The sequence below is a fragment of the Equus przewalskii genome, chromosome 6, assembly GCF_037783145.1.
Source record: "Equus przewalskii isolate Varuska chromosome 6, EquPr2, whole genome shotgun sequence".
Lineage (NCBI taxonomy): Eukaryota > Metazoa > Chordata > Mammalia > Perissodactyla > Equidae > Equus > Equus przewalskii.
Window position 1 is genome coordinate 1,114,724 of NC_091836.1, and position 24,017 is coordinate 1,138,740.

General features: G+C 65.7%; 1 protein-coding gene and 1 long non-coding RNA gene across 2 annotated transcripts; one reads left to right on the plus strand and one right to left on the minus strand.

Annotated features, from left to right (window-relative positions):
- Window positions 1-961: 961 nt before the first annotated feature.
- Window positions 962-23,911, minus strand: REXO1 (RNA exonuclease 1 homolog). The gene is made up of 16 exons (XM_070622391.1): window positions 23,620-23,911; window positions 9,880-11,606; window positions 8,927-9,028; window positions 7,874-8,084; window positions 5,739-5,902; window positions 5,223-5,354; window positions 4,943-5,066; window positions 4,203-4,316; window positions 3,903-4,040; window positions 3,653-3,766; window positions 3,052-3,125; window positions 2,698-2,808; window positions 1,800-1,915; window positions 1,570-1,708; window positions 1,285-1,405; window positions 962-1,191 (listed from the first exon to the last, which is right to left on the minus strand). Exons 1-16 carry the CDS (start codon window positions 23,777-23,779, stop codon window positions 1,103-1,105), a joined length of 3,636 nt encoding a protein of 1,211 aa, XP_070478492.1. The 5' UTR covers window positions 23,780-23,911; the 3' UTR covers window positions 962-1,102.
- LOC139083766 (uncharacterized) lies at window positions 6,344-12,622 on the plus strand. The gene is made up of 2 exons (XR_011540680.1): window positions 6,344-6,952; window positions 8,601-12,622. It is a non-coding gene; the product is annotated as an uncharacterized lncRNA (long non-coding RNA).
- Window positions 23,912-24,017: the final 106 nt, after the last annotated feature.

A 24,017-nucleotide genomic window follows, 5' to 3' on the forward strand; every position in this document is an offset into this window, starting at 1 on the left:
TTACTTTAAATAAATTAAAAGCGGGACCTGAACAGCCCTGGTCTGCCCACCCACAAGTCAGCACAACACGGGGCACGCGCAAGGGGCTGGCAGCTGCCCCCCACCACCTCGAGGCAGCTGCTCAGATGGCAGCGTGCAGTGGCCAGCTGGGGCCCCTCACCCCGGACGCTCCTCGGGGCGGGTGCAGCAGCGAGCAAAGCCAGCGCTGCCCACAGCACCCCAAAGGAGCCAGAAGGGTGACAGGCCGCCAAGTGAGGCCACTGGGACCCTGGGTTTGCTCAGGAACAGTGGCCCCAGGGCAGGATGGCAGGGCCCCGGGGCAGCCTGGGCACTGGGGCTGGTTTCCAAGAAGGCGAACCAAGCTCCACGGCTGCCCCGGTCACGGGGAGTGTGTCCTAGCCTGGCACCAAGAACAGCCGCAGACGCCGGGAGGTCTAAAATCCATACAAACGTTTATTCCATCCCTGCCCGGGGCTGGGGAGGCTCAGGCGCTCAGGGCTGCGGCCCTCAGAGACAGCCCCCACGGCGGGAGGACCTGCAGGCCTGGGGGCTGGCAGGGGGGCTGGCTCGGTTCCGAGGTCACGGAGCCCAGGCGGGCTGGGGGCAGCCCTCCCGCCCGTCCAGGCCTAGGCCGGCTGGACTCCTGGGTCCCGGTGGCTGCCGAGGCGCCGGCTGACGGCTCCTGGACCCCAGGAGGGCAGGCAGCACCAGGGTCCTGCTCCTCTGGGTCGGGAAGACAACTGTGCGAGTGGTCAGGTTTAAATTAAACATAATAAAAATAATAATACAAAATAACAAAAGATACCCCTGTCTCAAACAAATGGCCACAAGCCCACCCACCTGCCCGCTCCCACTGGTGAGAGGGGGCAGGAGCAGGTGGCTCGTGGCCCGCGGGGACACGAGCGGCCGCCTCAGCCCGTGAGTCGGCAGCGGTCGGGGGACAGTTTGGGTGTGGGGCGGGGCGAGGGGGTCCTCTCGGTGGGTGTTCCGGCCGGGCGCCGGGACAGGGTTAGCTCTCGAGATTTATTGCACTGTTCTGGAAGAGGCCTGGGGCTAAGGACTGGCGGGGCTGTGGGAGAGGCGCGGGCGGGCGGGGCGGCGGTCACCGCTTGGTCTTGGCGTCTTCTCGGATCTTCCAGATCACCAGGTGCATGCAGGCGCTGGCGTCCTCGCTGGAGCTGTGCCCGTCCACTGCAGAGCGGGAGAGGCGTCACGGGGGTGAACTCACGGCCTGCCCGCGCCCCGCAGCCCCAGCCCCCACCCCGGCCCGGCCCGGGCCCTCACCGTTGTCCTGGATGATCTGTCTGAGGTAGTCGGCCATGAGGTTCCGCAGGGAGCGCTTGTAGGGGAGGCCCAGGCGGTGCGGGAAGAGCACGGACGTGTCCACCACGGTGCTGTGGATGACCTACGGGCGGACAGCACCAGGAGCTCAGGGCCCGGGGGCTGGCGCGTGAAGGGGCCCGGGCACTGAGCCCACGCCTCCCACCCTGGCCCAGGGCACCAGGCCCACGACAGCCCAGCCGCCCTCTGTGGACCCCAGGGAGCCGAGCCTGCGGGGGGCCGGGGTACCTTCAGGGCCAGCAGGTCGCTCTCCAGGCTGTGTCCAATGAGGATGGTGTCGGCGCTGAACATGCTCAGCAGGACGGCCTGGACGTCCCGCAGTGAGATGCTCGTGTCGGTGAGGTCGGCTTCAGTCACGCCCGAAAACCTGGTGGGAGGAGCAGGGTGTTAGCACGGCTGGGCCCGTGTGCGGAGCAGAGCGACTCTGGGGGCCCAGGTCCTCGAGGGTCGGGCCGCACCTGGTGTTGTAGTCGACGATCTCGTTGTCTGGCTTGACAAAGGTGTCGTAGACGACCTGCATGTCCGTGTCCACCACGGTGACGCGCGTCAGCTCCAGACCGTACGTGGTGTAGGACTGCGGGGCGGGAAGACGCACCTCAGACACGCCGCCACAGCCCGCCTCCTCCCTCCCTCCCTTGCTCCCTCCCTCTGTGCACAGCACAGACCTGACGCCACAGCCCAGAGCTCAGGACAAGGCCGCCCTGTCCCTGAGCCCTGGGGGCAGAGGTGCTGGCCTGCCCTCTGGGGGTCGCAGCGGCGTGAACCAGGGCACCCTCTCCTAAAGCCGGCATTGCGCCTATGCCCACACAGCCCGAGTGCCAAGAGGGCCCTGGCTCCCACCCGAGTCCTGAGTAAAGTGGGCCATGTGGTTCAGCATGCATGGTGTGTGTTGGGCCGTGTGGTTTGGCGTGCATGGTGTGTCAGCTGTGGTGCACGGCGTGCGTAGTGTGTTGGCCATGGCACACAGACTGCATGGTGTGTCGGGCCATGTGGTTCGGCGTGCGTGGTGTGTGTCGGCTGCGGTGCACAGTGCACGTGGTGTACAGGGCCGTGTGGTTGAGCATGTGTGGTACGTGTCGGGCCGTGTGGTTCGGCGTGCGTGGCGTGGTGTGTGTCGAGGGAGAAGAGCCCTTCCTGAGCAGCTGCCGGCGGGGCTGGGAAGCGCCTCGGGGCTGCAGATGCAACTCCCCGGAGAAAGGCTGGGCGCAGGCGGCTGCTCCCAGCTCTTAACCCGCTCTTTGTCCTAAAACCCCCACTGGCTCCAAGCTTCAGGGCAGGAGCTGGGACAGCCCCCGTGAGCAGCAAGGGCCCCGAGGGGGTCTCCGCGGGCACTGGAGTGCAGCCAAGCCAACTCACCATCTCACAGTCGAGGGCGTAGATTCCCGGGTGCGCATCTTCTGGAAGCTCTTTGTCGAAAGTCTTCACAAAGCCTTCGAGGTTTTCCTTCCGGCCGTCCTGCACGTGTTGCTGGTGGGGAGGGAAGGGAAGGTGAGGGTGGGGGCCGGGCCGTGCGGGGAGGACCCTGGGGAGAGCCGGTGAGGTGGCTGGGGGCCGGGCGGTACTGAGAGGCTTCTGGGGACAGTCCTGCCCTTCCGAGGCCACTGGGCAGGGCAGACGAATTGAAGGATGGGAAAAAGGCAGTTCAGGGTGGCCCGGGCCCACCTCAGCTCTCGCCGGGACGAGGAGGCACCTCGCAGGCCAGAGACCTACCTTGGCGACCTGGCAGCCGGTGGCGCCAACAGCAGCTGAACAGCACGCGTACTGAGTCTCCCAGCCGCCCGCCACTGGAAAGAGACAGCCGTCAGGGGAGCCCCGCCACACGGATCCTGTGCCGCCCAGAGAAAGTCACTGACACCCGGTGTGCCTGGGCGGCAGGGGCGGCCAGCCCCGTTTCCTGGAGGGGCCTCAGGCCCCAAGAGCGGGTGAGGATCCGGGACGGCCAGCAGACCCTGACCTGGCCTGGCCGTGAGGACACATGCAGGCATGGACCCCAGGGAGGCCCGCCGAAAAGAACACTGCTGTGCCAGGCCCTGGGCACCCCTGCCCAGAGACAGGTCTGCAGGCGGCCCGCGCCCTCCCCGAGCGGGACCACAGTGACCACGTGAGGCAGCAGCCGCAGCCGGGACACCCCCGACAGAGGAAGGGCGGGCTCCCTCTCATCTGCCTTGCGCAGCGTGACAGGAAGGCCTTCTACTATTGTCATGAAGACTGACAGACGAGGAGAAACTTCAGGGGGTCGGGTGGAGGGGGCGGCCCGGCCCGGCCCAGCCCGGGGCCCAGGACGCAGAAGGCAGCAGCGGCCAGGCCTCACCTCGGTTCCGGCGGAGCCGCCCCCAGTGGTAGTAGCACTCCTCGTCGCGCACGCAGCGGCCCGAGGCAGCCACGAGGTACTCGGCGCCACAGCGGCAGCAGATTCTACAGGAGGCTGTGTGGACGGACAGGCGGCGGGGAGGAAGGGGGGGGTCAGGCCGGTCCCGGGCCCCACGTCTCTCTGCGTCTGCACCCGCTCGCCCATGCTGTTCCCTCTATCCAGATGGCCTTCCCCGGGGGAAGCAACTCACAGTCCTTGGGCTTCTTCTCCTCGGCCGTGAAGATGACAGCGCCCCCTGGGCGCTCGGGGTGCGGGAAGGGGAAGCCGTTCTCCTTGAGCTGGTCTTCGGTGAGCAGGTACTCCTTGAGGCGGCCATACAGGGCGGCCCCTGGGGACAGCCGGGAGAGGCGGTCAGCCCACAGCAGCTGGGGACGGGCCTCAGGCAGGGGGCAGCCACGGCCGATGCTGCTGGGGGGGGCCTCTCCTCCTCTCTGGGGAGCAGCGGGGGAAGGAGCAGGGGTGGGCTGGACCCCCGAGGAGCCAGGCTCACCTTTCAGATCCTCCACCCGGGGGCTGCTCAGGCGGCTAAGCGAGAAGCTGGTCTTGGCGGCCAACTTGCCCCCCAGCACCACCTCGTGAGACACAACCCTCCGGCTGCTGGTTTCTGGAAGGGGGCAGGGCAGGGAGGGTAGACTAAAGGCCTGACCTCATACGACCTTGGGCAGCCCCCTCGCCCCCACCTTAACTCTTGGGACCAGGAGGCTTTCAGCTGCCTGGAAGCCCCAGATCTTGGCCCGGCCGGCGTTTGCCCCCTCGGAGACGAAAGGGAAGAATTTAACTAATGGCCTCCTCGGGCTCTGCGAGGGCGGGCAGAGGAGCCGGGGGGGCCGAGGCGAGAGCAGGAGAATGGGGAGAGCCGGCCAGCGCCGCCTAATGCGCCCTTCGAGAGCCTTGGCGAGGCGTCCTGGGCCCGCTCGCTCGCTGGGCTTAATGCACAGAGCAGGCCCCAGCCAGCCTCGCGCTTTGAAGAGGCCGCCTCATTAGCAGGTGCCCGGCTCTCGAGACCCCCGCTGGCTGAGGAGGCAGCTAACAGCGAGGCGAGGCTGTTGTGAGCGCGCAGCTGACAGCCGGGCCACACGTGCCCCGCCTTTTGTCTGAGACTCACGCGCTCAGAGCTGCAAAAAGGCCACCGTGAGGGTTGCGGCCGCCCGGCTCGCGCAGCCCGGGGCCGGTCCTGGCTGCAGGCCCGCCCGAACCCTCCCCAGGCAAGCCCGGCCCCGCCCGACTCACTGTTGAGCCCAGGCACGGCGCTGGGAACCAGGCCCCGCAGCTTCTTGAGGGTGTTCACGGCCACACTCAGGTAGATGTTCTTGCTGGGGCTACGGTCATAGGCCGCCTTCTCCTCGTTCAGCGCCTGGGGACAGACACGCCACTCAGCCCTGCGGCCCTGGCTCGGGGCCCACACAGCAGCCTGGGGGGCAACGGACCAGGGAGACACCCTGGGAGACCGCCCGAGCGCCAGCCCGGCCCCCGCCCCGCCAGCCGGCTGCCAGCTCCTGGGCTCGCGCACCTTCTCTATGGCTTCCTGGTTTGAAGAGCAGAACTTGAGACACTCCTCAATGAACAGGTTGAGGTACCGCTGGCGGATGACGGTGGGGACTTTGCCCCCGAACTCTTTGGGGATAATGGGCTTCTTCAAGCTCTAGAGGGGACACAGAACCGCAGAGGGTGGCCGCCCCGCCGGGTGCTCTGATTACTCCTCAGAGCCCACGGAAGGCACCACGCACAGGGTGGACCCTGCTGCAAACTCTGGGCTAAATTTAGTCACTACGAGGGGTCGCCACTGGCTTGTTGGTGCAAAGAGGCGACCACATCAGTGTTGACAAAGAAGGGAAACTGAGAGCACGGGGTGCACATGGAACTCTGCTCTCTGCTCAGTGTTTCTATAAACTAAAGCTGCTCTGAGAGTGTATTAACTAAAGGAAAAACAGTAGAGGAAGTGGGAAGAGGGAAAAGCAAGCCTGTGCCGCCAGGCATGTCGGCAAGCTGGGGGTACCTGGCTCCCTCGGGGTGGGCAGGCGGTTACCTGTAAGGAGGGGCTGTGCGCCACGCGCTTGGGGGTGACGGTGGTGGTGGTCTTGGACGCCATGCCCGACAACGTGCGCGTCTTCAGGGGCTGGCTGCCCGGCTCGGGGCCATTGGGGGGCTGGCTGCTGCTGGCCTCGAGGGTCCTCTTGGCACCTGTGGGGGCTGGTGGGGCACAGGGGACATGAGTGCAGGAGGAGAGCACGCCCATCACCGAGCTGCAGAGGACCAAGCAGCCACGATCATTCAGCGTCAGCAGGACGTGCATCTTGGAGCACAGGGGGAAGGGCCGGGGTCGGGGACTCGGGCTGTGGAATGACATTAGGCTCTATCTGCTCTCGGGCAAGTCCATCGAGGGGCGGGGACACAAAACGGGGCTCGGAAGACCGGCTCAGGCAACGCCGCCGCGGGGGGGTCCGGTGAGTGGCAGGGGGCGTGGGGAGCCTCTGCCGCATGTTCCAGCCCCCGACTCCGAGGCACTGACGTCTGAGCGAGGAAAGGCCTGGCTCCTGGGCTGAGGACAGGAGGGCAGGGGAGGCCCCGGCCCGGGCATTGTGACCAGCCGCCTGCCCACTGCTGCCTCTGTGTTCTGCCTCCCCCTTTGATGACATCACAAACCAGCCCGTCCCACCGGGAGGAGGGCGCCCACCTGCCAGCTGCCTCCCAGGGCTCCAGGCGGGGCAGCAGGCCAGGGAAGGTGCCCCATGTGTGTGGGCAGGGGGTCTTCTGTCCAGCTCTGACCCTGGGCCTGGCCCTGACGAAGGAACAGGAGCAGATGAGGAGACCGAGCGAGGCAAGAGTGGAGGGTCCAGGTTCCTGGCGCCTGGGAGGGTGGGGACCATGGTGCCTGCAGGCCGGCTGCAGCCTGTCCTCCACCAGGGTGGGCCCCCCGGCCTCGCAAGAGGAACGGGAGGCGCTGGCTGGGCGGAACGTGCCCTTTCCAGGGGCAGAGGAACAGGTTTAGGCTGACGCAGACTTGAAAGGGAAACCAGCGCCAGGATCGAGGGGCAACCCTGCGGCTCAGGAGTGCCAGCCGCCGATCTCAGAATGCCAGACTCCCGCAGGCCGCTCGGCCGAGCTTGTGCAGCGAGGGCTGTGGCCGGCACAGTCCCAGGCCATGGCGGATGACCAGGACGCCCCGAGCGCAGCAGGTGCGAGCGCGACCCCCTGAGGCGGAACCGCTGCTGAAACACACCGCACGGCCTCTCCTGGCAGGTGCTCACCAGGTGCCCGGGGACAGAGGGCCCAGAACTGGAGAGCTTGGCCCAAAGAAGCTTCTCGGTACCAGGGAAACCAGGGGAGGGCTGAGGATGCCTGTGCTTGCAAGACCACTGTGTGAGGCACCCCCACCTCCAGGCCCTGGGGCCCAGACAGCTGACTGCTCAAGGACGGCAGCAAGGACACCCCGGCCCCTGGGAGCTGGCCGGACGGCAGGGTCTCCCCAGCCCAGGGAAGCGGATGTGCAAGGGACACGTGCTCGCAGAGATGCTGGTGGCCCTGGCCTGTCACACCTCCACAGCCCCAGACACACCAGTGCAGAGACTCAGCCACTGAGTGCCCTGCCCACGGGACTTCCAGACAAGAACAAGTGGGGCCAAGCACCCCCGGGGGCGGACGAGGAGACAGAACAGCCCAGGCCCCTCCCCAGATCAGCTGCCCCCTGAACACCTCGCACGCCTGGGTGGGCCCTGGCGCCCCAGCCCGTTCCAAGGCCAGCTCCTGTCCCTGACCCCATCCCCAATGCCTCCAGCCCAGTGCCCACACACGGAGCAGCCCCCGACAGGCCGCCGGCCTCCAGCACCCAGCAGCCTGGGGGAGGCAGGCACACCAAGCCCAGGCCGGCAGGGATGGGGCAGGAGAGCCCAGCGAGACCTCTGGCCAGGGCCTCCGAGGCAGGCAGGCGGCCAGCACAGAGGAGGCTCCGGGTCTGGGACACCCAGGGGGAAGGGAAGAAGACGCCAAAGGCAGCAGAGGCGGAGGGCCGCTGGGCACCACACCAGGCCCACGCCAGCCCCCTGCTGACAGTTGGGGAGACTCAGCCCCAGCTTACAGACAAGCACCCCGAGACCCAGCCGGGCCCCCTCCAAGCCATGACTGGCAGAGTAAGGGGGCCTGGCCCCATGCACCGGGACTCACCTGCAGCCAGGCGGGGGTTGGGGATGTGGGCGATCCTCTTCCTCTCCCCTGGGGCCGAGATGTGGGCGGAGGACAGCTTCTCGGTTGGCCGCTGGGCAGCCTGGAGCCAGCTGGCTGATGCCCTCTGCGCCTGCTGGGCCCGCCGGTAACACACCTCCTGGGCGGTCAGGGGCCGGGCGGGCGGCGCCGGGCCTCTCCTCACAGGCTCTGCCTGGACAATGACGAATTTCAGGACTTGGCTGTATGTCGGGGGCACCCAGAGCAGGCTACCAAGGGCTACAGGCTGCTGGTGGGGCGGCGGGCGGGGCAGCAGGGCCTCCAGGGTTGGGGGTGGGGCTGTGCAGGCTGCCCCCCACGCCTTCTTCTGAGCTTGCGGGTGCCCCAGCGGGAATGGGCTCGGCACTGGGAACCAGCTCAGCGTGTACGCCCTCAAACTCATGCTGCCTCACTGTCCCAGGGAGCCTGCGGGGCCCTGCTCTCCCAGGCCTGGCTTCTGAGCACCCAGGCCGTGCTCTCAGCCCTGATATAGACACAGGGTGGGAGGGAATCCCTGGGTCTGATTAGATTGGCCCACCAACCCATCCCACTTGATCCAATCTTCTCTGGATTCCAGCTTCCAGAACCCTCCTCTGGGAGGGGTCTGGTGATTGGATCAACTGGAGCCCAGCCTCCCTGTGCTAGCTCTCTGACTGCCCCCACAGTGACCCACAACTGTTCCTGTCTCCAGGCCACAGGGGAGGAAACCTGGGCTCACAGAAGTCGGGCCATTTGCCCAAGATCACACAGTGCACGTGGAGCTGGGACTGGCATGGGGCCGTGTGACCCTGCTGGAGGGCTCTGTCCCCGGGCCATCCCTCCTCTCCCTCCCCGGCACTGAGCACAACGTGAGGACTCCACGTGGGCCGCGGCCACTTCTCCGCCAGGACCCAGAGTGCCGGGAACATACCTACCAAAGGAATTCGTCAGCGAAGGGACACAGGGGCCGCATCTCTGCAGACGGGGGTCCCTCTGCCTCTTGCCAGCCTCTGCCCAGGACCCCGAGTGCACCCTTACCTCCTTGCCTTGCTTGGAAAGATGAGAAATTCTCCGCTTCTGCCCAGGGAACAGAGTGGTCAGACCCGGGCCCTTGTCCTCGATCTTCTCTTCTTTGGGGGGCTGAAACACATGCCCATCCCTGAGCAAGGCTTCCCTCAGCCTCGCCACCCCCTGGTCTGGGCACAGGGAGGCTGGGACTCCCAGGTCCGAGAGGGCATGAGCGAAGGCAGTAAGGCTCGCTTGAGGGAGGGGCTGCCACGGGGTCCCCCTGGCCCCTCACAGCTGAGGAAACAGACTCAGCCCCCCAAGCCGAGGTCCCCCAAGGCTGAGAGTCCTGAGCCCACCTCCCAGGCCTCACTGAGGGTGGGTTCTGCGGACGTGCCCCATCCCTGCGTTCACCATGCTGGGACCCCCACCTCCTGCTCCCCTACCTCGAAGGGGCCAGGGGCTCAGAAAGGTGGGAATGGAGGGGCTGCGATGGGCGGGTGCTCGGGGACCCAGGAGCCCAGGGTGCGACCCTGTGACCCTGCCCCTGCAAGCCGCCTGTGCCCGAGGAGAAGGTGCAGGTTTCCGCGCTGTCCTCGCATATCCAGCTTTGCTTAAGGCGAGCTCCCTCTGGTGGCCCATGTGGGGACAACAGACGAGGAGACCCAGACAGGTCCAGGCTGGCGACGGTTTGGGAGCATGGAGGAGGGACGCGAGGAGACGGGGGAGGAGAGGAGAGAGGGAGCGGGATGGCGGGGTCCCAGTACCCCTGTGCTGGAGGGCACCCGGATCGCTGCCACAGGAACCCCGCCGGGGGCCAGAAGTCAGGGTCCTCTCTGGACAGGGCGTAGGGAGGCAGCAGGTGGCCAACAAGGGTCCCTGAATTTTGGACGAGTCAAGAGGCTGACACTGAGCGAGCACCTCCATCGCCGGCCAGCGCCGTCTCCAGGCCCAGGGAGCCTCGGGGGCGGGGCCCAGACCCTCACCTGCCGGGCCAGCCGGCCCTTGTCCTCTGTCTTGACGCTGGTGGACTCGCGGAAGATGCGCAGGCACTCCTCCATGGGGTCGCAGTCGAAGTCGACCTCCTTCTCCAGGGCTGCGTAGTCCACGTCTGAGCCCGCCCCTGAGGAGGAGGACGAGGAGGACGGGCCCGGCGAGGCGGGCGGGGAGGCCTTGAGGCGCTTGGGCGGCCCCCCAGCAGCCAAGAGGCCCAGGCTGGAGTCCGAGTCCGAGTCCGAGGTGGAGCTGAGGCTGGGGAGGGCGGGGGGCCGGAGTCCAGGCCCTGCGGGTCCCGGGTCCTCGTCCTCGCTCTCGTCCCCGAAGAGGTCAGCATGGCTCAGGGCCCGCCTCGGCAGCTTGGGGGCGTCCCGGGAGGTGCCCTCGTCCAGCGAGCGGGCCTTCCGCTCCACCAGCTTCCCCGCTGGGCTCAGCCGGCCCGTCCTGTCGGGTGGCAGGGGGGCGCCCCCTCTGGTGGGGCTGGGCCGCGGCCGGTCTTTCCCTGAGTTGGCCACTGGGGTGGCCGGAGATGGCTTCTTCTTGGTCCCCTGGGGCCGCTGTGCCCTGTGCCGGGGGCTGCCGGCCTGCGGGCCCCTCCTGTCCGCACAAGCCTTCTCTGACGGCTTTGCGCGCTCTCCCTCCTTCCCCCGGTCTGTCTTCTGCACGCCGTCCCTGTGGCTGGGGGCCGGCGGCGCCCCCCGCTTCTTCTTCTTGGGTTTTTCCTCCTTGGAGCTACTGTGGTCCTGGGAGGCCTGGGCCGGGGAGCTGGGCTTGGCCGGGGGCGGCTTGGCTGGGGGCGGCTCGCCTGGGCCCTTGGGGGGCTGCCCAAGGTCCCCCACATCATACTGCACGGCCATCTCCTTGGTCTCCCGTGGGCCACCCTCCTCAGGCTCCTGGCCGTCCCTGGAGCCCGGCTTCCCGGGGACCTTGCTCTCAGTGCCCACTCGGGCTCTTGGGGGGCTGCAGGTGGCGGGCCTGTCACTCGGAACAACGGCGGCGTCATCGTCGGAGTCCGAGAACCTGGCGTCACAGCCGCCAAAGGGGTCACAGGGCTTCTTGGGTGCGGGCGTGTAGGGCTCGCGGGCGTGGGCACCCCTGGGCCGCTTGGGGGCCCTGTCGTCCTTGGAGCCGGCCCTGCCGAGCAGGCGGGCGGAGAAGTTGGACAGCGGGTCGTACTCCAGGTCTGTGGACGGCTTGGAGTCATCCACCACGTACTTGCCACTGGGGACGGGGCGGCTGTACCGCCGAGGCTGGCTCACAGCCTTGGGGACGTACTCCAAGGCGCCACCGCCCCCTCCACTGTGGCCCTGAGCCCGGTCCAGAGAGGCCAGCGAGTACTTGCTGCCCGGCTCGGCAGGTGCAGCCAGAGGGGTGGGCTGGTAGGTGGCATCGGGGCTTAGCAGGCTGCGGCCGCTGGGGTTGTAGTCAAAGGACAGCGAGAAGGCGTCCTCGTCCAGGCTGGCGGCAGTGCAGGCAGCGGGGCCGCGGGGCGCCAGGGCAGGGGCCTCAGCAGAGCCGTGCTCGCGGGCCGTCTCCAGGAGCTCCTGGTACCGCCGCTGCTCCAGCTCCACCTCGGAGCGCACGGCCTCAATGGCTTGGTTGACCAGCTCCAGCTCCAGGATGTCCGAGCGGGGCGTGTCCTCTCTGCCCAGGGCACCATTCTCCCTCTGCACTGGGGGCTTGGGCAGCTCGGGGTTGTACGGGTCATAGCCAAGCCCTGAAACAGGCAGAAGGGGAGATGGCAGTGAGCAGGCCTGCTAAGGCGACCGCACTGCCTCAGCCTGGGTGCGACCCCCGGGGCTGGCGAGGAAGAGCAGACAACCAGCCTTCCAGAACCTACTGGGGGCCAGGCCTCCAGCAGACTCCCACCAAGGCTCTGCAGCAAGTCAAGGTTCCCAGAGCACCCCTCCATGCGGGCCTCACCCCACAGAGGCTGATGGCGGGGTGAGGGGCGCTGACACCGGGCCCCAGAGAAGGCCACTCGGTCCGGGGACTTGCTGGGGCAGCTCGTGGAATGTGCACGACAACCGGCGCGGGTAGAGCCTACAGACAGGACCATGGGATCCCAGGAGCTGGGGTGAGGTGGCAGTGGGCTCCCCACTGGACCTGGCCCACACGGAAGCCACCCCGAGCTCCTTCCTCCAGCCAGGGAGCAGGGAGGATGCCCACAGAGGGCCTGACCCCCAAGCAGGGCACAGAGACGCTCGACGGGGTGGGGCTGGGGGCGTGCAGAGCCCCCAGGCTGGTCTGCCCCGTGCAGGGCTCTGCGGCGAGGGCGCCTTGGGCTCCGTCTCACACGCTTTCTCACCCACAGGGGAGTCCACCTAGCCATGCGCGTGCCAGCGACAGGACAGAAACCACTGATGTGTCCAGTGCATCAATGGGGCCCTGGGTGGACGACGGACACCCACACAACACTTTGAAGAGAAAACGAGAGAACCCCAACCGTGGTATGAGTCCGTGGGCGTGCAAAGGGAAAAGGCGTCGTACGGTCAAAGAATGTCACCAGTTGGAAAACACGAAGTGCGTGGAGGGCAAAGCGGGCGTCCTTTAATGTCCCGAGAGCGGCGGGGGACAGGTCACTCCTGTGCCACTTAGCTGGTTCTAGGGCATATTCTGCGAGACCAGCGCAACCCCAATGACCCCAAGGCCACCAACGTCGGCCAAAAACTCACAGGAGACTAACTTACGGACAGAGGTGCAGAAATTCCAAATAAAACGTGAGCAAATAAAGCCCAAGGTCCGAAAAAAGCATTCTACACCACCTTCCAACACAGCAGGTTCCGATACCCCGGAGTACAAAGAGCCCGTCCCCAGAAAGCCCGTCAGGCGTGGTTGGGTACCACCGCTGAAGTGACACGCAAGACTGGATGCCCGGCAGGCAGCAGCAGAACAGCCCATTCGCCTTGCCCGGGCCTGGGTCCAGCCCAGGGGGCCCGCTGGGGACCTCTGAGCCCAGAACTCTCAGAGAACATCTGCGCTGTGGGAAGGCACCCGGGTGTGGCGACGGGCTCCTGCAGCCAAAGAAACGCATGCAGCATCATGTAGTGAGAGTGGCCACTGCCTCCCGACGGGCCGGCCTGGGTGCCGGGGCCGAGGGCCAGGCTCACCGTGGGCACCGGCCAGCTCACACTGCGGGCTCTACTTCAGATTACATTAGAAAAGAGAAGGGAAGTGTGTGTCTACGGCTTGGAGCACCGAGGACACACCAGGGCTGTGGGCATAGATGGGGGGCGGCGGGATGGGGTGCTGGGGGCTCTCCCCGTGGGGCGTTTGCACAGCACCAGGCCAGTGCCAAGGCAGTGCTGGGGAGCAAGCATTTCAGGGTCCCCATCTCACAGCTCAGGATCAGGACGCATGGCCACCCCTGGGGAGGTACAAGGCGAAGGGACCACCCAGAGGGAAGGCTAGAGACCCCAGCAGCAGGATGGAGGGCCGGGCTCCCAGCCCACCCAGACCCACAACAGGCCCAAAGACGGCTGTCGCAGACCCACCTCTGGGCAGAGGGCAGCCGAAGCCTTCCCCTTCCCTCCTCCGCCCGAAACCCTGGGACCCAGACCCAAGGGAGGGACGGAGCGAGCAGGCCGCAAAGGCTCTGGGGACCGACCAGGTGTCTAGGTCAGAGGTGGTCCTGTTTCCTAACTTGGAGCCCCGCACTGGCAGCTGTTTTCTAAGGGCAGTTACACCGGCCCCACCCCTCCGGCCCCAGGCAGCCCAGGAACCCAGCGCCCTGTCAGGTGGGAAGCGTGGGTGCACTTGGGGAGCTGAGCCGCTCGGACTCTAAGGTGGGTCCAGCCGAGCACAGAGCCCCCAGAACTGAGCATCCAGGAGCCCTGTCAACACGGGGTATGTTCAGCCCCAGGCGGTGGCTGGCCCCCTGCACCATAGAGCAAAAGAAACCACCCTATGCGGGCTCGAAAAGGTCAAAGTCAGGAGCCTGCCCCTCGGGGACCTCAGTCTCCCCGCAGTGCTATGGTGACATGTGGCTAGGTCACCAGCCTGGGGGACTCTGGACTGTTTTAGAAGCTAAGAGCACACAGATGCCAGGCACTTGGCCCCTGAAGCGGGTGGGTCCCGGAGCCCCCACTGAGGTTCCCTCAGGCTTCCGGGGGTCAGGGGACAAATGCAGAAGGTCGTTGTTCGAGACACCTGGCCCCTGCTCCACCCTGCTGCAGGGGGCCAGGTCCCTGGGGGCCTGTCGCAACTGGTGAAGCCACTCTAGAACCTGTGTGTCAGCTGCCTAGTGCCCCAGGAGCCCTGCCCGCCCACCCATGGGGGCGCGTCAGCATGTGGACAGGCAGGGGACCCTCGAGGCGGAGTCCTCCAATTCCTGGGAGCGAACGTGGAGGGAGCCGAATGGGTGCTCTTTCAGGGGTGCGTACCAGGTACACATGCATGCATTTGGTAAACAAGGTTAATTGGGCTGTTTTTGGGGAAAGGGATGACTAGAAAAGCCCCCCAAGGCCCGGCTGTGGGGCTACACTTCCAGGGGCTAACTTCCCCTCCGCCCCGCCACGGGGCAATGAGGGTGCCAGCTGCTGCCCGGCTCCAGGGACACCCACAAGGCAAAGGGCCTGCCTGGCGGTCACTTGAGGGGTTCCCCTTGGGAAGACCCTTCCCCGCCCCACGGCCCACCCGGGCCCGGCCATGCTGGGTTCAGTGCAGGCAGCGGCCACACACTGACCAGGATCTGCTCCGGCTGCAGGAGAGAGCCAGCGCCAGTAACACGGGCAGCTCTCTGGGGACCCCATCCTGACACCCTCTCCAACCGCCAGCTTCTGGCGCAGGCGTGCAGCAAGGCAGAGAGCAGCAGGCCTGCCTCCCCGCCTCCACAAGGGGAGGCCAAAGCCCCAGCTCCAGGGCTGGGGACGCTGAGTTTGAGAACCCGTGGGGGCCCATGGAAGGCGAGACAAACAAGACGGGGCAGTGGTCCTTTCCGAGTCCTTGGCGGCCAGCTCCAATCTCTCCGAACCTTCCCTCTGCCCAGAAACGCCCTGGCCTGGGTCCGCCGCGCCCCCTAAGCCCCAGAACTGCTCACACACCCGCTGCACACGCCCCAGCTGCACAGGAATTAACGACAAGCGAACACAACGACAAGACAAGACAGCTGCGCGGGGGAGGTGCGCGACCCTGCTGTGCCTGACTCCCTCTCCCCGGCCCCACGATGAATGCGAGGAGGCGCGCCAGGCCTCCCCGATCTGGTCTTCACAGTCGCCCTGCCCGTGTGAGCCCACCTCACCAACGGCAAGACCGGGTCCCGGCCAGGGCTAGCAGCTTCCTAAGCCCCGTGTGGCTGTTGAGAGGTCTGTCCGACCCCAAACCTGGGTCCTCCCCACCCACAGGGAGACCTGGCACTGACTCCGCAGGACTGGCCGTCACCCATCTGCTTCTCCTCCTCCTCCTCGGCCCAAGGCCCAAAGATGACAAGCACCCGACTGCACGGGGGTCTCGTCCCCCTGATAAGACACCGGTGGGGACTCACTCCTCCAACCCAGGTGGCGGTCACAGCCTGCGACCCTGAGCAGGGGTGGTGGGCACGAGGCGGGGAGAGAGTCCTTGTGCACCAGAGATAAGCAGGACACCGGGGCTAGTCACGTGGAACGACTGGACCCCCTGCCCCGAGCTGCCTACGGGGCAGAAGCCTAGAAGGCGGAGGAGGGAACCGAGGCCACGGTGCTGGAAGACGCCGCCAGTGGCCGTCACGGCTCGGCCGGAACGCAGGGCGGGAGGCCAGTCGGGCTCACAGGGTCGGAGCACCCCCGACCTTGGGATTTCGCAGACAGTGCCCCTGAAGGCCGGCCTCCCCCCAGTGGGGGCAGAGTAGCCCCTGAGGTCCTCAGGGGGGCCAGCCTTCACTCCTTTCCTCCAGGCCCAGAGTCCCCGCTCCTGGGGGCCTCCCCTCCACCCCCCAAGCAGGACACCCTCAAGCCCCACTCCTGGATGTCTGGCCACCCCCAGTGGACAGGCCAGGAGCCTGAAGCCCAGGGGTGAAGGCACCCGGCCATTCACTCATTCTGGACCAGAGGGGAGAGCCCCGCGGCTGCCTGGGTTACCCCAAACACCTGGGGAGAGAACCGAGGTGGCTCCTGGGGGTGGGTACTCGAGGGTACATATGAAGGGACGTCAGAGACATGTCCCCGGCTGAGGCTGGGCTGTGCCTGGAGGAGCAGTGTCTGGGGGCCTGCACTTCCAGGGCAGGAGGATGAGGCCAGAGGAGCCCCCCCAACCCCTCCCGCGACCCTGGATTTCGAGCTTCATCTCAGCTCCAAAGCCCCCAGCAGGGAAGCAGCGCCAGGCCAGGGCTGGGGGCAGGAGGCACCACACAGCTGGCTCTGGGAAAGAAAAGCCGGAGGGCCCCCGGCAGACCTGGACCACCACCCAACTCGGCCCCTCCGTACCCCTGGGCGCCACCCTGGGCATCCTCCACCACAAGGCTGCCCGGCTGCACGCCCTCCCTCCGAATCCCGATCCCAGGAGGACAGGGCGACACTGTCCTGGAAACACCCCCCGCCTGGTGCCAAGCAGCCAGGATCATGACTGCTGGGAGCTCCATCACACTTCAAAACTGCAGGGCGGCATAGAGTGAGGACGGGGAAGCCACGGTCACAGGGCCCACTGCGGCCACTGGGAACAGGGCACGGACAAGGGAGCCTGGGGCTGCGGGGCCGGCCTCTCCTCTGCCCTCCTCCATCCGCGCAGATTGTCCGCGGCACACAAGTCACTGTCCGGGTCTGGATAAGAACATCTTTAAAAGAGAGTTCTCTCACTCTTTCTGGCCCCGGGACACTTCCGATTCCCCAAACCCGTCTTCCAGTGGGTGGTTCTGGGGCCACCTTCCTCCACAGCAGAGGTTCCTGGGAGGCCCCCAGCACCTTCCGGTGCTCCGAGTGAAGCCAGGTGGGGGTGCAGGCCCCAGCCAGGGGAGATGAATGCTGTGTCTCTCACAGCATTCTGGATGTGGGACCAAGGCTAGGGGGGGCCAGCCGCGTCCCCTAAGAAAGAGCCTGCACGCCAGGTCACACGTGAGCATCAGTAGCTTTTATTAGTTGACCCTGCACACAGGCACTGAGGAGGGGGTGACGGAGGGCTGGCCTTCCAGGTGGGCCAGTCCCCTTCCACGTTCATGTCCACGCTGGCTTCCCGCCCAGAGCAGGAGAGAGGGCCACGAGGCCTCTGTCTCAGCAACTCCTCCAGGCAGCCCTCCCACATCCTCCCGGCGGAACCAGGGGACTGAGGTGTTTGGGTGGTACAGTGCTGGAACCCGGGTACACGGGGACTCTGTTCCCGTCTCCTGAAACAGTGCCCACGATGCTAGTCCTTGACGGTCCCCTGGGCCACTCTGCCAGAGACAGGTCTTTCCAGACATGCGACTGTGACGCGTGACCGTCTGCTGGGCAGGGATGGACCTGGCCTCTTGGACACACAGGGACAAGCATCACCAGGAGGGACCTGGAGTGAATGCAGTCCCAGTGCCCCTTGGACACGCCCTCCCCATCACCTTCCAGGCCCTGCCTCCCCCTGTCCCCTGCGGTCCAGCAGCTCAGCACGCTGACCCACTGGCTCTTCTCTTCCCCTGGCCTTGACCGAGCTGGCCAGCACAAATGTCTGCAAAGGTGTGTGGAACGAGTGAGTGAAGGAATAAATGAAATACCGCCCAAGAGCCACGGCCCCTCGATGCCTCGAGCACATCCACTCCCGTGGACACGGGCCTCTGTGGTGATCAGAAGAGGCAGCCCCTGGAGGACAGACAGCTCCTGGCAGCCACATGGAAAGGTAACTGGCTCCCCGTCTTTGGGGTGGACCAGCCAGACCACGGTGGCACTCCCTGGGCCTGTGCTAGAGAAGGACAAGTTACAAGTCAGTGTGACAACAAGGACCCTTGCCAGGCCCACTGGGGGTGGGAGTGATGCTGGGGGGCAGCCTCTCCTTCCTGCTCCCACGCCCCTCTGAACCACAGAACATGAGAACATTCCAGGCCTTTCACTGCACGGTCTCCCTGCCCAGAGTCCTGGATTGTGCCCCATCCGCCTCTAGCACCAGGCACACTGCTGCTCATCCTCCAAAGCCAAGACGTACCCACTTGCTCGGGGATCCTCGCCCAGCTCCCCTGCAGACACAGGTGCCAATGGCTCTCTCTCCTGGACCCAGCCCAGCTCTGGCTGCTGGGCAGCCCTTCTTGCTTCCAGGGCCCTGTGCGGTCCATAGACACGCGCTGGAGTCAGACAGTCCCAGACAAGGCCATGTGGGGCCCCGGGGCTGGCTCCCAAGTTTACAGACGACCCTGAGGCCCAGGGCACCTGTGTGTCCCGGCCAGGGCCACAGCTTATGAATGGCCAAGCCCCAGACCCAGACTGTGGCCCCATCAGCCCCCCACCCCGTTCTCTTCCAGCAAACGAAGCAGCAAGCGGGAGGGCGGCTCCCCAAGAAACGCCTCACTTCCAGGCCTGCCTGCCACCCACGCAGCCAATGTGGACCGGCGCTCCACACCACCCTTCCAGAAAGCTCAGTGCCCAGAGGAAGCCGCCGCACTTATTGCCCTGAAATCACTAGCACATGTGCCTGCTTCCTCAAAGGGCGCAGGCTGCCCCCGCAGGAATGTCCGGAGACCCGGCCAGCACGAAGGAGGACGGGCGGCCAGGAGGCCCCACTGCTGCCTGGCCCTGCATCGGCCCTGAGCAGCTCCCATGACCGGCAGCTCCTCTGCTCCTCCACCCCTTCTCAGCGTCCCGCTCTTTGCTGCGAGTCAGATCCCACCCACCCGCGGCCGGGTGGCGCAGCGGTTAAGTGCGCACATTCCGCTTCGGCGGTCCAGGGTTCGCCAGTTCCAGTTCGGATCCTGGGTGCAGACATGTCACCGCTTGGCAAAACCCATGCTGTGATAAGCGTCCCACGTATAAAGTGGACAAAGATGAGCATGGATGTTAGTTCAGGGCCAGTCTTCCTCAGCAAAAAGAGGAGGATTGGTAGTAGTTAGCTCAGGGCTAATCTTCCTCAAAAAAAAAAAAGATCCCACTGACCAGTCCACTGACCTGCACGGGGGGGTACAGAGTAACAGCCCGAACGCCTGGGCGCCCACCACTCTGCTCACCCCTAGAAGCCCAGTCGTAAAGGGGCCTCTGAGGGGCCGGGGGCGGGTAGAGGACAGCAGGGCAGGAGAAAGAGTTTCTGCAGTGCAGCCACGTGACACACAAGAGGCCCACACCATCACCCCATTTTGCAGAAGAGGCAACTGAGGCTGAGGTGGCAACAATGACCAGCTGGAGACCAGGCTGGCCCCTCCTGGGCCGCCTCTTTGCATAATAGAAAGCGAAGCCCAAAGGCCTCCGCTTCGGCTCCACCCCCCTGCAGGGGCTGACCAGCCCTGGCGCCCGCACCTCCTCTCTGGAGCCCCTGGAGGACTCGGGGGAGGGGGGCACACTCAAACACCCCGCACAGGCCTCCCGAGCTCCTCCCAGACGGCTCCACTGCCCCGGCTGACCCAATCCAGGAGCTGGGGCTCCCTGGCCTCTGTCCCCGGGCCCTGAGGAGCTGTGGGGAGCTGGTGCTCTTCTGGGCTTCTGTCTGTCCCCTGTCAGCTTGGCCCACTTTCCCATCCCGTCCCAAGGACACACACAGGCCCAGTGCTGGGACACTGACCAGCTTCCTCAGTCTTGCTCGGACCACTGACATTTGGGGCTGGATAAATCTGTGCGTGTAGAGAGAAGCGGCCATCCCGGGCACTGTGGGGTGTGCAGCAGCATCCCCCGCCCCCACCCACTCGATGCCAGGAGCTCTCCCAGTCGTGACAACCACAGATGTCCCCAGACATGGCCCAGTGTCCCCTGGGAGTCAGGATCGCCCCCATGGAGACCCACTGCTCTACTGATGGACACTAAGCACAGAATCCTCAAGTATCAAAACAGTTTTATATGCAAACACATCCTTATTTAAGTGGCGCGGACCTGGATCGGGCGAGAAGGCAGGTTTTTAAAGCTCCCCAGGCCGTCCAGAGGGGCCGGGCCGCCAGAGGTGGGAACCACAGGGCTGGGGACAGCCTTGCGCCTCACTGGGGACTGTGGAGCCTCAGAAACTAGAATCCAACTTAATCGGCGCAGCAGGACCACAACCACAGGAAAAAGACACAAAGCCTTTTGTCACGAAGCCTGGGCGGAGGCACGGCACGCTGGCAGGACTCGGGGCAACTCACAAAACATTTTTCTTTTGACTTTCTGGTATTCTCCAATGTTTTAAGATAAACACTACCCTGAGTCCTGGAAAAAAGTGCTTTGAATGGAGAGTGGCAACGTGTGCGGGCTTCCACCAGCTGGGACACTGCCCCCGGAGAGAAGGGCTGCTTCTGGGCATGTGGGACGGAACCACAAAGAGAGAGCCAGTTCTTTTCACACCGGGAGCCGCGGTCCGTGGTGCGTAAGAGGGGAAGTCCGTGCTGAGGACATCTACAAAGAGAGGACTGCTGTGGAAATCTGCCGCACCTCCCCTCCTCCCATCTTCACAGAAACATCACCGACAAGAGAACAAGAGAACCACCCACCCACCCACTGGTGGCGTGAAGGCTCCTCAAGCTTCAGTCCCCCGAGCCTGGCACCCGGCCCCAGGAGGCGGAGCCGCACCTGATGCACAGCTCTCTGGGAGGGGCAGCGGGTGATGCTTGAAAACAAAGTGGCCCCAGCAAGCATCGGCCTAGGACCAAGGGTCTCACCCGGGGTGATCCTACTCCCAGGGGAAACCAGGTGATGTCTGGGGACATCTGCGGCTGTCATACTGAGGGTGCTCCTGGCATCAAGTGGGTGGGGGCCAGGGATGCTGGTCAACCCACCCCCCTCAAGGCCCAGGATGGCCCCGCTGTCTGCAGTTTCCACTATTCCTTCAAGCAGCTTCAGAAGCTCCCACCCCGACAAAGTGGGAGGCCCCGCTGGCCCGACCGAAGGCCACCCTGACCAGCAACTAAGGAAAACAGTCCCCGGGCCTCAAGTGCCCTGCCAGGCCCAGGGACACCAAGGGCAGCAGCACTGTCTGCTGGGGCCTCCCCTGCCGCCAACGCCCTCCCTGGAAGGAGGGAAACAAGGCAGTCGCTTATCTGGGAAGGCGCAGGGCTGAGGGAAGCGCATCCTTGTTCCGTCTGAAGGAACCGTCACAGGGCGGTGGGAAGCCCCCCCACATGAAATCCACTGGCACCAGCCTCTGGGGAAGCAGCTGAGGGGCCGCACACCCACAGGCCTGCTCTGGGCAGGGACACGTCGGGACGCCTGTCCCTCCTGCGCCACGTCAGCTCACAGAGGAGCTAAAGCCCTCACTCTGCGGGCAGCGCTCGTTTCTCCACTCCGTCCTCCCTCCCCAGCTGCTGCGGCTCTGAGCAGCTTCCCTGGAGAAGCAAGCCTGCCTCTCGGGGCTCCAGACCCCACAGGGCAGCCGAGGGCCTCATGTGAGGCCCGGCAGGGGAAGGACACCCAGGGAGCTGCTGCCACCACTGCCACTGCCACACAGCTGTGGCCAGTGCTTCCATCCACCGTAAGCCAGGCCTCCCCTCTGGCCTGCCCTCAGGTTTCAGTGCTCAGGTCCTATAATTCTCTCTCTCCCAGGTCTCGCTGTCACCTGCAGCCCCAGGACAGAGCACTGAGCCCAACAGAGCAACTGCGCCCAGGCGCGTGTGCCCCACAGGTGCAGGGCACTAGGAACCGGCAGGAGGGGCTGAGCTGGGTGGGGCCTGAAGGCCTGAGTCGACCCCGCGTCCCCACTTACCAGCCATGCATACACAGCGAGTGGCTTCCCATCTCCGGGTCTCAGTTTCCTCATCTGTAAAACTGGGACAATCAGCCCCGCCACTGTTTGAGGGTCACAGATAGGGAGCCTGCCCACATGTGTGCGGCCATAACTGGGCACTCCATGGCCAAGTTTGGAGCGGGCATCCTGGAGCCCTCACAAGGAGCTGGACGGCTCAGGACCCCTGCCTAGTTCCTCCAGGCTTCAGACTCTGCTGGAAGGCTCAGAGGCCAGCAGCCCAAGGTTGGAGGGGCTGGGCCACACAGAAACCCCCAAGTCCCACCTGCAGGTTGCTCCCAGCCAGAACCTTAGCACCCCTGCCAGCTGCTTAAAAATGAGCCCAGGCAGACATGGCACCGCGGCTTGGCCCGTGCACATCTGGGCACAAATGGACCCGGCCAAAGCCTAGATGGCTGCAGCCTCTTCCAACCCAACAGGAAACCAGGCTTGTCAGAATCTGGAGCAGGGGGAGCTGAAAGGGAGGAAGAGGTCTGGGCACACTCTCCCCAGGCCTCCACAGGGGGCGGCCCCAGGAACATGCCACAAAGCAGGAAACAGAGGGTCAGAGAGGCCCCACAGCAAGAAAGAGGCTGAGCTGGGATGTGCCTCTGCCTCTCTGCAAGGGTAGGCAGCGTGCTACCCCAAGGTAACCAGAGGCCTTCCCACCACCAGAGATGGTGCAAAAGGCACATGCAGATGGCCTGGGGAGAGGGGCAGGGAAAGCAGGGCACGCGGCACTATATCCCCAAATAAGGTCCCAGAAATGACCCTTTGAAAACTAACTGGCCATTTGTGATGTAGAAAGAAATGAAAAGACTGGACATGAAAGGAGAGAACACGTGAGAAAAGAGATCAATGCTCCAGAATTAGGAAAGCTAGGAGGCGACATATGGACTCGAAGACAGGTCAGAAGGTCAGGGCGACGAGTGTGGTCCTGCCCTGTTTGTGCCAACGACGAAGACCCCAGAAGTCAGGGGGCTCTTTGCAGAACACCACGTACGATGCAGATGAGTAAACCACTGGAGTCAAGAAACTTCACTTCAAGAGAAGAAAAACAAATCACACAAGGCGGGTGCCACCACCTCCGAGGAGGATCCCGCAGGCCCGCCCTTCCCTGCCAACTCCCCGGCCCCCGCAGAGCTGGGGGTCAGGTCCGACCCGACAGTAAGGACCCGTGGGCACATCTGTCTGCCCCCCTCAACGGCTCTGCATGCCCAATGGCCCACACAGGTGTGGAGCCAGACAGTGAACGCGCCTTCCCCCCCAAGTCTTCAGTCTCAGCTTAAACGCCACACCTCCGACAAGAAGCCCTGCCTCATCCCCCGCAGCTCGCAGGAAACCCTGCCATGACGCTGGCCATCCCCGCTCCGATGGACGTGCAGTCCACTAGCGTTCTCTGCCCAACCCAAAGCTGGAAGCCTAGCCCCCTCCCGTCCGGGTCAAGTGGGTTTGACTTACTCCTCCTCCAGTCGCGTCTGACACACAGAGGGGGGCTCCGAAATAAGAGTCTCTTGACTCCGCCATTGGAGACAGGGGTGGCCACGACCAGAGGCGCGGCCCGGGGAAGCGGCGAGGAAATGAACACGGGCGGCCACAACACTCGGGGTCGGGGCGCGGCGGGAAGGGTCCCCCCGGACGCTGGGGCGCCAGTGAGGGCCGGGGCGGGAGGCCCGAGCCTGGCCGCCAGCGTTGGCGCTCGGCCTGCGTTCACCCTCCACCCTCGCGACAGCTCTGGGAGGACATGTCCTCCCGTTGTTTACATTCCACACTCGCGGAAACGGAGGCTCACAGAGGCCCCGCGACTGGCACCGGGCCCGGGGTGGGGGGGACCCGGGACCCGGCTGCGGGGACGTCGCCCGCGAGGGTGCAGGGAGGGGGCTGGGCCGGGAACGGGGGATCGGGGAAGTCCTGGCGGTGGAGTCCAGCCCCGGGCCGGAGAGCCGAGCCCAGGGCGGGCAGGCGGACATTACCTGCTGCGGGGGGCGCCGCTCCGCCGCCGCCACCGGGCGCGCCCGGGCCCCGGGCCCCTCGGTGCCGGAAGTGACAGTAAGGCCGCCGGCAGGGTCCCCCGGGCGCCCCGGCCCAATAAGGGCAGTCGATGGCCCGGAAGAAGCCGGTGGAGCGTAGCATGGTCCGTCCCGCGGCGGGGCCCCGGCCCGGAGCCGCCCGGGCCCCCGGGCCCTCACTGGCGCCGCGGTCGCCGCCGCCCGCGCCTCACGGACCCCGCCGCCGCCATCTTGCTCCGAGGCCCCCGGAGGCCCCCGGGACGTCGCCGCAAGGGACCCCGGGAGCGGCTGCCCGCAGCACGCCTGATCAGAAACGCCTACTCCCGCGGGACCGAAGCGGGTTGCGGACCCATAGGCCAGGA